The following is an 11,198-nucleotide window of genomic DNA, read 5'->3' as shown; positions in this document are numbered from 1 at the left end:
GATGCAGAAGATGCTTGCATCACCATGTGAATGTACTTAATGCCACTGAACTATACACTTAAAAATAGTGAAGATGGTAAAGTCTACTAAGTGTATTTTAGCACAAATTAAAGAAAAAAAAAAAAAAACTCTTAACATTTTCTCAGCTAGAATTGGGCCAGAAACAGCCAAACATAAAGACCACATGTTGAGCTCGGCAGAAAGCACAGTCCATGATAAACATTTTCTTTCTCAGCAAATCCTGAAAACGATCCTGTGAGGTAGGTACTTTTATTATTTCAAGCCCAGAGAGGTGAGGTCATTTGCCCAACACCACACAGCAAATGGCCTTAGGATGCAATCTCAGATCTATCCCACTAGAGCGCCCAGCATCTGACATGGTGGTCTGACTGCATGCTGAGCACTGACCACACTCTTGGGCCTGACCGCAGCCCATTCGCCTCCCACCCCAGCTGCTTTCCAGCAAGACTACTGGTAGTGGAGCCCCAGGCACTGCAGGGTCCTGGAGAAGTAAGAGGGCAGAGGAGCCAGAAGCTCAACGGGTGGGTCCCTGGGCCTGGCGCCTGGGAGGTGAAGACAGTGCAGATGGAGGTGCAGGGGCAACCGGGCGGCCTGGGAGGGGGTCAGGCAGAGGCGGCCAAGGAGGGCTTCATCCAGGACCTGGGGGTGGAGAGACGTGTCAGCATCCAGCCAGGTGAATTCCAGGCAGCACTCAGCAAAACAAGAGCAAGGCAAATACTTTGTCCCCTCCCTCTGCATCCGTGTTCTGCGTGCCTCTGCACATGTAAATACCTTCACACTCACACACACACTCACACTACAGTAGCATAGACCAGCTAGGGGTCACCAAATCAGCTTCCTAGGCATTTCGCTAAACTGCATTCCCCAGCCCCTCCTGCAGGTTGGGGAGGCCGTGATTGAGCCCCACTCAGCGCAACAGGAGTGTTGAGTATGTGTCCCGCTTCCTGACGTGGCCCGAGAAACCGCCCCCCACTTCCACGAACCTGCCCTGTCTCCTCTGCTGACCAGATGGGCAGCAGCCAGGGGCCACCCAAGTGACCGGAGCAAAGCCTGCCCCTACCCCATCCCATTAACTGGACTTCACACAGAAGGAACTTGTTGTGTTAATACTCTGGTACTTGAGGTTTTTCTGTTAAAGCAGATAGTGTTACCAGAATACACACACACAACCTCTTACACCCACTATAGAATGGCAGGCTTAGAAGGACCTTTAAAAATCAGCTGGTTTGATTTCCTCATTGAACAGAAGAGACCCATAAGAGAGGGTGTCACTTGGGTCTGGTAGCTTTGGAAGCCCAAGTTGTGTAGCTGACGTCTGGAGGTGCTATCCATCCCTCCACCCCAGAAGGCCGCAGGCAGGTGAGCTTGGGTACCTGTCTTTGGGGCCTGGTGCTCTCAACAGGCAGAAGAAAGCGCTGGCCCAGGACAGTGCCCACGCGGGCAGAGTATGTGTGATCCCCAAGCACAGGGCAGAGCTGCAGGGCCATGTGTGCCTGTAGCTGGCTGGGAAACACTAGAAGACAGGAGAGATGGGACAGTTGGCAGGCAAGCAGTTCATTTCGTCCCACCCAGTACTGCCGCACCCCTCCCCCACCTCTGGGGCAATGCCACCCCCATTCTCAGATGGTGTGGTTTCTGTGAGGTGGACACTACCACCCCAGCCTCTGAAGCGAGGTAGGGGCAGGCAGAGCTGTCAAGCCACCAGCTTTGCGGGACTCATCCATGAAGAGACACAACCCTGAATTTTTTGTAATGCTTCTGGGAATGAAGAGCACTCTTTCCTGCTGTGGAGTGAGCCTGGAGCTACTGGAGCACCTGCATCTGCCTCCATGGGGGACAGCTGCTGCTCCTATGGGAGGAAGAAGCCAGCACGCGGGAGGTGGAAAGAGAGGAAGGAATGGCTTTCTGATGATGTCCTCCAAGCCTGGATGCAGCCAAGCCCGAACTACTTTTTTTTTTGGCTGCACTGAGTCTTCACTGCTGCATGTGGGCTTTCTCTAGTTGTGGAGAGTATGGGCTTCTCATTGCGGTGGCTTCTGTTGTGGAAAACGGGCTCTAGGGTGTGCAGGCTTTCAGGAGCTGCAGCACGCAGGCTTGGTATTTGCGACTTGCTGGCTCGAAGGGGTGAGGGCTTCAATAGCAGCACAGGGACTCATTGGTTGTGGCTGGTGGGCCCCCGAGTAGGCACAAGCCTGAACTTCTAAGTTATATGAGTCAATAAATTGCTCTTTTGGGTGATACCAACTTGAACTTGTTTTGGGGAAACTTAATGGGCATGAAATGGTTCACATATGTAAACTTACTAATACTCCTGAAAACCCTGTAATGTGAGACCTAGCATCATTCCACCTTATAGACAGGAAAACCGAAGCTCAAGAAGTAACCAGCCCACCACAGACTGGGATGCAAACCCAGGAACTGTCCCGTCTACTTTCATGTCTGGCAATAGGGTGGACTGTGTAATTTAAAAACCCATCTTTTACTAACCACCTAGAAACACTGGAAAACTGTAACAATCATCCTTTTAAATACACAGCTGGACACAGGGGAAAGTAAAGTCCCCTGGATGAAAATACAAAAAACAAATCCAGAGCACAAGAGAGTCAACATTTCACCTCTTCTAGGGGTATTTCCAATCTTGGGGCCAAGGGGGCTTGGGTTTAAGTAGTGACAAGGGGCCAGGGATGAGGCTGTGGTGCCCAAATGAAATCTGAGAGGCTACATCTTCTGTGCAAGGGTGGGCTAGGAGAAAAAGCCAGCCACCAAGGAAGGCAGATGAGCTCTGTAGGTATGGATGAGGGGAATGAAGATGAACTCCCAACTGTGAGCTGCTCTCACACAGGGTTGGGGTTCTAATACCACTTGAGTGATCTGTGAACTTCCAAATGAGGTGTTAATCTCTAGGTCCTGAAGCAGCGATGTGAGCCCACTCAGCAGAAGCAAGGCAGAACCTCTCAAGTCCCCACCACCAATGAGGCAGTAAAGGATTTCCACAGATGAAGATGAAGCACAACCTGGACCACAGAGCAATAAGGAGACATTCCACCAAGGGGAGCAAGTCTGCGGAAATCACAACAGAATTAGACCCTTAGAATCTCAAGACAAAAGAATGATAGAAACACCATATAGGTGTGCTTTAAATGAGTAAAGACAAGAACAAGTAATGAGAGAAAAAAACAGATGCCATCGCTAACTGGGTTCAAGGCTAGGAGAATGGATGGATGACAAGCACAGGGAAGGAGCTCATCAACAAAGAGGCTTGCCCAGAGCATGGACCTTCAGTTGGTGTATGTTCTTGGCCATTTGGGATTTATAGGTAAAGAAAAAGCTGACAGATCAGCAAGAGAAGGTGCGAAGCAATCTGAAGACTGACCAGGTCATTTAATTCTTGGAAAAACCTGAGTCAGTGGCTGTTGGTCACCTTTACTTACTGGTATGAAAAATAAAACCACAGGATGGACCACAGCAATCGGTGAGCAGACAAAACTTTAAATCAGAAAGGCAGGGTGGTGGTCCATGGTATGTGCCGTAAAGGTGGTTAGATGTGTAATAACTTGATCTCAGATCTAAGATCCTTTGAGATCTGAGATTTTAGCATCATGCTTTATTGGGTTTGAATACTGTTCTCATTAGTTTTATTACAGTCTAGACAAAAATGTTAGGACTTTGGGAATTCCCTGGTGGTCCAGTGGAATTCCATTTGGAATTCCAGTGCTCTTCCATTTCTGTGGGTCTAGGTTTAATCCCTGGTCAGGGAACTATCCCTCAAGCCATGCCATGCAGCCAAAAAAAAAAAAAAGGCTGATTTAATAAGAATGAGCAAAACATTGGTTAAAAAATGCAGGCAAGGGCTTCCCTGGTAGTCCAGTGGTTAAGAATCTGCCTTGCAATCAATAGACACAGGTTCCTGGTCAGGGAAGATCCCACATGCGGCAGAGCAACTAAGCCCATGAGCCACAACTACTGAGCTGCAACTAGAGCCCATGCTCTGCAACGAGAAGCCACCGTAATGAGAAACTCGACCACCACAACAAAGAGAAGCCCTCACTCTGCAACAGGAGAAGCCCACGCGCAGCAACAAAGACCCACCACAGCCAAAAACTAAAAACAAATCAGTCTTTAAAAAAAATGCAAAATAAAATACAATTTAAAAAAATGCAGGCAATAAGTCTAGAAGTATTCTAAGAGTTCATTTACCTTGCAGTTGGCAGGATTGAGTCACGATTTTCAGGCTGACTTGTGCCTTTGTGTGGACTGGAGGAAAGCACTGCTCCCTTGCTGGGTGCAGTCCTGCCAGGGCCCACACGTCAGCAGAGAGAATATGGGCTGGTCTGTAACAGAGCTACCTGCACATGGGCAGCCCTCGCTGCTTGACTGTTAAGACAGGAACACTCACAACTTTTGAAGACCAAAGATTGTAAATAAATGTTTTAAAATTTGGGGGGGGAGGCTATTTTTGTTAAAAGCATTATGCAAATTAAAAACAGTTTGATGTGAAAGAAAAAAGATGCCTTCTTTTTTTAAAAGGCCATCTGTATTTGTAAAACAACCAACTTGAATTTGTAGACACAAACAGTACAATCAATGTAGGTTAAACTAGCAGGTTAGATCCAACTGAAGAGAAAATTACTCAGCTGGAAAGTACGTCTGAAGATTACCCAGAATGCGGCAAAGATAAGACATGAAAAATATGGAAGAAAAGTTGAGACATAGCAGGTGAATGAGAAACTCAGACACTATCAGGCATTCAAAAGGGAGGATGCAAGAGGCACATTTGAAGAACTTTTCAGGATGGATTAAACAGGTTAATCTTCAGATTCAGCGAACACACTGAATCCCAAGAAATAAAACTAACCCCCCCCCAAAAAAAAACTAAACCCACACACCTGGATTCGTCACAGTGAAGCTGCTGCTGCTGCGTCGCTTCAGTCGTGTCCAACTCTGTGCGACCCCATAGACGGCAGCCCAGCAGGCTCCCCCGTCCCTGGGATTCTCTAGGCAAAAACACTGGAGTGGGTTGCCATTTCCTTCTCCAATGCATGAAAGTGAAAAGTGAAAGTGAAGTTGCTCAGTCGTGTCCGACTCTCAGTGACCCCATGGACTGCAGCCCACCAGGCTCCTCCGTCCATGGGATTTTCCAGGCAAGAGTACTGGAGTGGGGTGCCATTGCCTTCTCCGCACAGTGAAGCTAGAGAACATCAAAGGTAAAGAGAAGATGCTGACAGCAGTAAGAAAAAAATAGGTGAGTTGCAAAGGGGTGACCGTCAGACTGACAGGAGAAGCACTGCCCCCTCCAGGTGGAGCTGGTCACATACATCCTTGCAGTCCATCAAAGACTTCCCGGGCTGCCACTGAAACTACCACCTTCCTCCCATCGCTTGCCTCCCCAACCAAATAGAGTTTGTCAAGTCTGGCTGGGGCTCCAGACCCACCTGTCAGTGGCTGCAGCTGGACCAGGGCACAGCTAGAGCCCGTGGCAACCACACGGAAGTGGCTAAGGGTCCTCTTGACACCTTCCATGATGTCCTTTCGGGATGGGGATTGCACTGGAACAACCTGTGGTGTCAGCCCCCAAGAGTGAGCAAGCTTCACACACACCTGGGAGCTGCCCCCCAACCCTCCCTGTTCCCACCAGACTGAGGACAGGGCCACAGTATAGGCAGTCGTCATTCACCTTTTTAGGGGAATGAAGGGCCAGCCACCCCATATCTATACCCTTGACTCTTCTTGAGGGGTATATGTCTGAGGGTCCCCTCTTCCCCACCCAGGCCCTGACTCACAAGATGGACCCCATCAATGTGTTCCAGTTTCAGAGCTGCTTGGATCTTCCCTTCAGAAGTAACTGGGATCCCATCAGTGACAGCACTGAGAAAGAGGCAGGAGGAGGTCACAGAGTCATTTGCTGGGACGTCCCCGCTGCCCTGGAGCCTCCCAGCCCTTCTCACCAGTAGGTGGCTGTGGGTCTCCTGGCTCTCTGTGAGTGAGTGAAGAACTTCTGGAGGTGGCTTGCTGTCCGGGGACAACTGGAGAGGAGCACAAGCCCAGAGGCCTCCCTGGAGAAAGGAGACAAATCACAGAAGTTAAAATCCCTTGGGATCGCCCGCGAAGAAAGGAGACCCTGAGGAAGAAACGCGGACCTGCTGAAGACTGAAGAGTAACATCTGGGCTACAACACAGACCTCCTCCTGAGAAACAAGTAAGTCTTCCCCGTGTTTGATAATAAGGGTACATAGCTTAAACGTGTTTCTCATTTTGCTCTGGCTCCCAGGGAGCTCAGAGCCAAACGTCATAACAGTTACCACCAACTGCTGACTGTCTACCAGTAGGCCCTCTACTAGGAATTTCACATATATTAGCTATTAAATGGGTTTTTCTGGTGGCTCAGATGGTAAAGAATCTGCCTGCAATGTCAGAGATCCGGGTTCGATTCCTGGGTTGGGAAGATCCCTTGGAGAAGGGAATGGCTCAATTCCCCACAAACAAGCTTATGAGTCTGTGCAATTGCAGAAACATCTTATCTCAAGCACCATCTCTAACGATGGGTATTAGAGGAAAGAATTTCACAGATCAGTTAAAAATGCCGGCTATGAATACTGGACTGGAGAAGTGACTATACACTGGGCACAGATGTCATGAGTTCTGTTTTGTGATTAAAGAAACTAAGGCTCAGTTACACCTAGGATCAGTTTGTGCATAAGGATTTGAACCCAGATCTGGGTTCCAGATCCACTTCCTCCTCTTTTTCCTTGTTTCCTACCTCTGTGATCCCAAAGCAGACAGTGGAAAATGTCTGTTTATTTCTAAGTAGCTCTGCCCCCATCCCAAATAGATGCTTATCTTCCTACCTTCCTATCACCTCCACCACTTACTTCCCAGATGCTCGGACAACCTGGAGCTCCTGCTCCCCGAGCCCCAGGGACCGGCTCAGTTCTGGCAGCACTGACAGCAACGTCAGCTCTCCTGGTTTTCCTATTGAAAAAAAAAGGAAGACTACAAGTTGCTCTCAGAGACAACATCTCTTCTCTTCAATATTGTCTGCTCTCAGACACATCAAAACCCCCTTCACTGCATCTCTTTTCCCTGCCATACCTGTCACTGGCAGACCCTGTGGCTTGTTCAGTGTCACCAGAGGTCCTGAAACATATAATATATAAACGTCAGCAACAGCAAAAGCAGTTTACAAAGACTTTCTCAATTCATATTATCATGTGGTCCCAATACAACTCTCATACAGGAGTTATCAACCACACCCTGAAATAAACTTCTTTCTGAAACTTGCATATGCTCAGCTTGCTGCCTCAACCTCAGGACCTTTGCACTTGTTGCTTTCCGTGCCTCAGATTTTCATGTGGCTTGCTCCTTATATCATCATGGCTCCAATGTGATCATCACAAAGAGGCCTGAGTCTCCAATCTGATGTCTGCTCCTTTCTTGCAGATCTTTACCATCGCTGTTTTATTAACAGTGCCGATCACTAGTAAGTACTTTTTTCATTTATTTTCTGGTTAATCATTTTCTCCCACTGAAATGCTGGCTCCCTGAAGGCAGGAACCATATTTATTTTGTTCAGCAGTAGACAGCCATGTTCTAGAGCAGTGCCTGGAACACAGCCTATGCTCAATAAATAGCTGAGAAAATTCATAAGTCACTGGAGATTGAGGCATAGAGACATTGTTATTTTCCTAAAGCCACACAGCAAGCTGATTACAGAACTAGATATTACTCCAAAGCCCGTTTTGTCCCTCAATATATTAACACTTTACTGAGAGCCTACTAATACAAAGCTCTCTAGTTATACTCTCCCTCCCCACAGCTGTATCCCATGATGCTGAGGCAGAGAGAGTATGTGGCTGGTCCCAGCTAGTGAGGTTCGTGAGAGGGAGAACCAGGATTTGACCCCACAGGTTTTAGTAGGGTACCGAACCAGAGCCTCAGAAGGCTCGGGTGAAGACTCCTCCCCTTCCGGGTCTCTCGGCACCTGTCCCTCCCACCCCTCACACCTTTACGGTCCACCACAGCCGCCCTCAATACATCGACCAGTTCTTCCCGACTGAAGGTCTCTGGTCTCAGCAGTCCTGGGAAAGGCTGGTCACCCGGGGGATCCGACGGTTTGCTGGCGCCTCGACGTTGCAGCTGATGCCTGGGAAGGCTAGGTAAACAATAGGGGAATTACTGCTTCCGGTAGTGCTGCTCATTCTCATCTCCACACACATCTTCCCAAACCCTGCGGCTTCTTTTGAATGCTCCAGGAAGCCTGGATTGAGCTTCCCGAAATCTCAGGTTCGATTGGCCCCAATGTACAGAAGAGAAAACTGAGGTTCAGAGAGGTCGACGGCTAGTTTAGTGTCACACAGCAGAGATGAATTAGAACCCATATCTACCTAACTCCAGATCCCGCACACAACCTCTCCTAGCCCGTCTCCCTTCTACACAAAGCGGGGCGGGGGTTGTGTAATCACCGGGCCTTGGTGCCAAAGCCTGCGGCTGTGGGCGTTGCACGGATCCCCAGACCCCGCCGCCAGCCACCCCAGGCCTGACCCAAAACCCGACAGCCACCCATCTCCGGAGCGAAGACTGTGTGCCTGTGTCCGGAAGGGCTGCCCCGGGATCTCCCACAGCACGCTGATTGGTCAGATTGACTGTCAATCGGAATAACGAGGCTCCCGAGTGGTGAGAAAGCGGAGTTTTGCTTTCACCCGGGAAGGAAATGCAGACGTTCACGATCTGTGATTTTGAGGAAACCGAGGCACAGAGCCGAGGTAGTATTTACTGCAGGTCAGAGGACCGGTATTAGCACAAAGCCAAGTTTTCTGCTCATCACTGCAATTCTTTGGAGTCTTCTGACTTAAAAATAAAAAACCGCCACTGCACAATTTTGTAAGGCAAATTGGAATAAAACAAAATCCTCACTCATTTGTCTAGTGAACCTACTTCAAAGAATACAGCCTGGTGCATAATCCAAAAGCGAAAAAAAAAAAGCCAAAGGCAGAAACAGGTTCACTACAGCATTATTTATAAAGGTAAAAATAAATCTCAAAACTGTAAAATTGTCCTGTGATTAGATGCGTAAGGACATAAATTCACCCATTCAACGTTTTTTGAATGCTAACTCTATGCTATGCCTTGGCATCTGTGAACTGGAAACAGATTAACAAAGAGGCAACTAAGATCCTTCATGCCAGGGCATGCAGCCAAAACAACAAAAAAAACTAAGCCAAAATATAAAAGACTATGATTCATTAAAAAAAAATTTTAAATAATAAAAATAAGTAGAAGATTTTAAATGACCGAATTTAGTTACATGACCTTTCGGAAAAGTCTGGTTGACAATGACAAGGGCTAGAGTGGGTGAGGGAATGAGAATCTACTAAAAATGGGCATAAGGGAACTTTTTGGTGTGCAATGATTACATATCTGTATAAATCTGCCAAAAACTTACTGAACTAACTACCTTAAAAGGGTAGATTTTATTGGATGTAAATTATACCTCAAGAAACTTAATTTTTTTAATTCAAAGATTTAAGTAGTCAATTTTTAAAAATAATTTTTAAGTTGATGTGTTGTATTTTCATTTTTATTCAGTTCAAGAAGTTTTCTTTTCTTTTTTTTTCCTTTGGCACTACGGCATGAAGGATCTTAGTTCCCTGAGCAGGGATGAAACACACCCTCTGCAGTGGAAGTGTGGAGTCTTTTAACCACTGGACTGCTGGGGAAGTCCCTAAATAGTCAATTTTTAAATAAATCTGCACAAATTCAGACAGGACTGGCAAGAAATTTGGCAAGGATGCAAGTGATTTTATCTTGTTTGGGGCTAAGACATAAGTGTGCTGTGTCAAAAGGCCCCACAGTATTTTAGAACCCCTCTTCTGAAAGATCTCCTGTGCATTCATAATTTGCAGCCTGAATAAAGACGGAGGGACAGAACACAACCTACTTTGCCGACAGCAGACCTCTCCTCCACTGGCCCAGCTTGGCCCCAGGAAGGGCCATTCCCCCACTTGGACTGGCCCCTGGCCCTGTTTGAGGCTTGAGCTCCCTTGCTCTTTGGAATTTTCCCTCCACACGCCCCAGCCTCATCAAAGTCTGCCCTCTACTGTTCACTGCCTAAAACTGATGTGACTCCATTAATCTCCAAGCTTCCCGAAGGAAAGAAAGAAACCTAATTTTCCCTAGTCTGAGAGGGCTCAGTGCAAAGAAACAGTGATGAGCCATTTAAGACTCACATGTGAAACTCAGATTGTCAGGAGGAAGGTAAGTTGGGCCACCTCCAGCCCAACTCAGTTTATGACTAACTTCAGAAGAAGAGCAGGGAGGCCACAGCCTCAGCAAGAGTTGAAAGGGAATAGTTTCTCTGCTGATGTAAACATCATGCCTCATGCCAAAGGCCCACCCCATGGACCCAGGACAGCACTGAGCCAGCCCTCCAGCCATAAATGCAAGAGCAGGAAAGCCCAGAATAGAAATGTTCTTTGCTAGCTCTGGCAGCTTCTCCTACACATGGCTGCAAGGTATGGGTTGGCTGCAGGGAATGGGTCAGCTGCCAGAAATAACCCTTTACAAAAAAAAAAGAAATAACCCTTTACACTTTAACTTTGGTAACACAGGTCTTTATCTTAGTATTTAAGCCAGGTAGGTCTTATAGTTAGTCAGAAATGACACGTATTTGAATCTGAGAGACAGACTAAAGCACATTCACCTAAAAACTTAGCCTTCCATGCTTGTCTTGTTTGAGTTGCCCGATACTGAAAAATGCCACCTTTGCTGAGAAACTAACACTTTGTGGCTACCCAAGAGTGCATTTTGAAATCCTAAGACTGAACCTTCTGAACACAAAAGAAAAACTGTCTAGCAAGGTAGGAAGGCTTCGATGGAGAGTTGCATTGCAGATTGACTAGTCCTGTCCCACTTACACACTTAAAAGATTGTAATAAAATATAACATTGAGAAGTTAGAAGAGTGCCTTCATCCCACCCTCCCAATCAAAGCCCTTCTTCTTTTTTAAAAAAATTTTTAAAAATTGAAATATAGTTGATTTCAAGATGGCTCAATGGTAAAGAATCTGGTTGCCAATGCAAGAGACGCGGGTTCTATCCCTGAGTGGGAAAAATCTCCTGGAGCAGGAAATGGCCACCCACTCCAGTATTCACGCCTGGAAAATTCCATGGACGGAGGAGCCT

The 11,198-nt window shown here is 47.2% G+C and overlaps 1 protein-coding gene across 4 annotated transcripts in view; it reads right to left on the bottom strand.

The window, feature by feature from the left end:
• Nucleotides 1-254: 254 nt before the first annotated feature.
• Nucleotides 255-11,198, bottom strand: part of LOC110133507 (mitochondrial mRNA pseudouridine synthase RPUSD3) — a 27,937-nt gene continuing 16,993 nt past the window's right edge. For 3 of the 4 annotated variants that reach the window (XM_020887506.2, XM_020887511.2, XM_070455577.1), the window contains 8 exons: nucleotides 8,022-8,170; nucleotides 7,111-7,155; nucleotides 6,891-6,990; nucleotides 5,967-6,074; nucleotides 5,802-5,886; nucleotides 5,454-5,577; nucleotides 1,395-1,534; nucleotides 255-660 (listed from right to left, as the gene is read on the bottom strand). In XM_020887506.2, coding sequence (XP_020743165.2) covers nucleotides 469-660; nucleotides 1,395-1,534; nucleotides 5,454-5,577; nucleotides 5,802-5,886; nucleotides 5,967-6,074; nucleotides 6,891-6,990; nucleotides 7,111-7,155; nucleotides 8,022-8,170 — 943 coding nt within the window. In that variant the 3' untranslated portion in view covers nucleotides 255-468. Of the gene's footprint in view, nucleotides 661-1,394; nucleotides 1,535-5,453; nucleotides 5,578-5,801; nucleotides 5,887-5,966; nucleotides 6,075-6,890; nucleotides 6,991-7,110; nucleotides 7,156-8,021; nucleotides 8,171-8,480; nucleotides 8,610-11,198 lie in introns of those variants that run through there. The other variant, XM_020887512.2, reaches the window with a different exon arrangement.

Source organism: Odocoileus virginianus, chromosome 26 (assembly GCF_023699985.2).
Source record: "Odocoileus virginianus isolate 20LAN1187 ecotype Illinois chromosome 26, Ovbor_1.2, whole genome shotgun sequence".
Taxonomy (NCBI): domain Eukaryota; kingdom Metazoa; phylum Chordata; class Mammalia; order Artiodactyla; family Cervidae; genus Odocoileus; species Odocoileus virginianus.
Note: the sequence above shows the minus strand (reverse complement) of the source record. Positions and strands in the feature narration are given on the sequence as shown.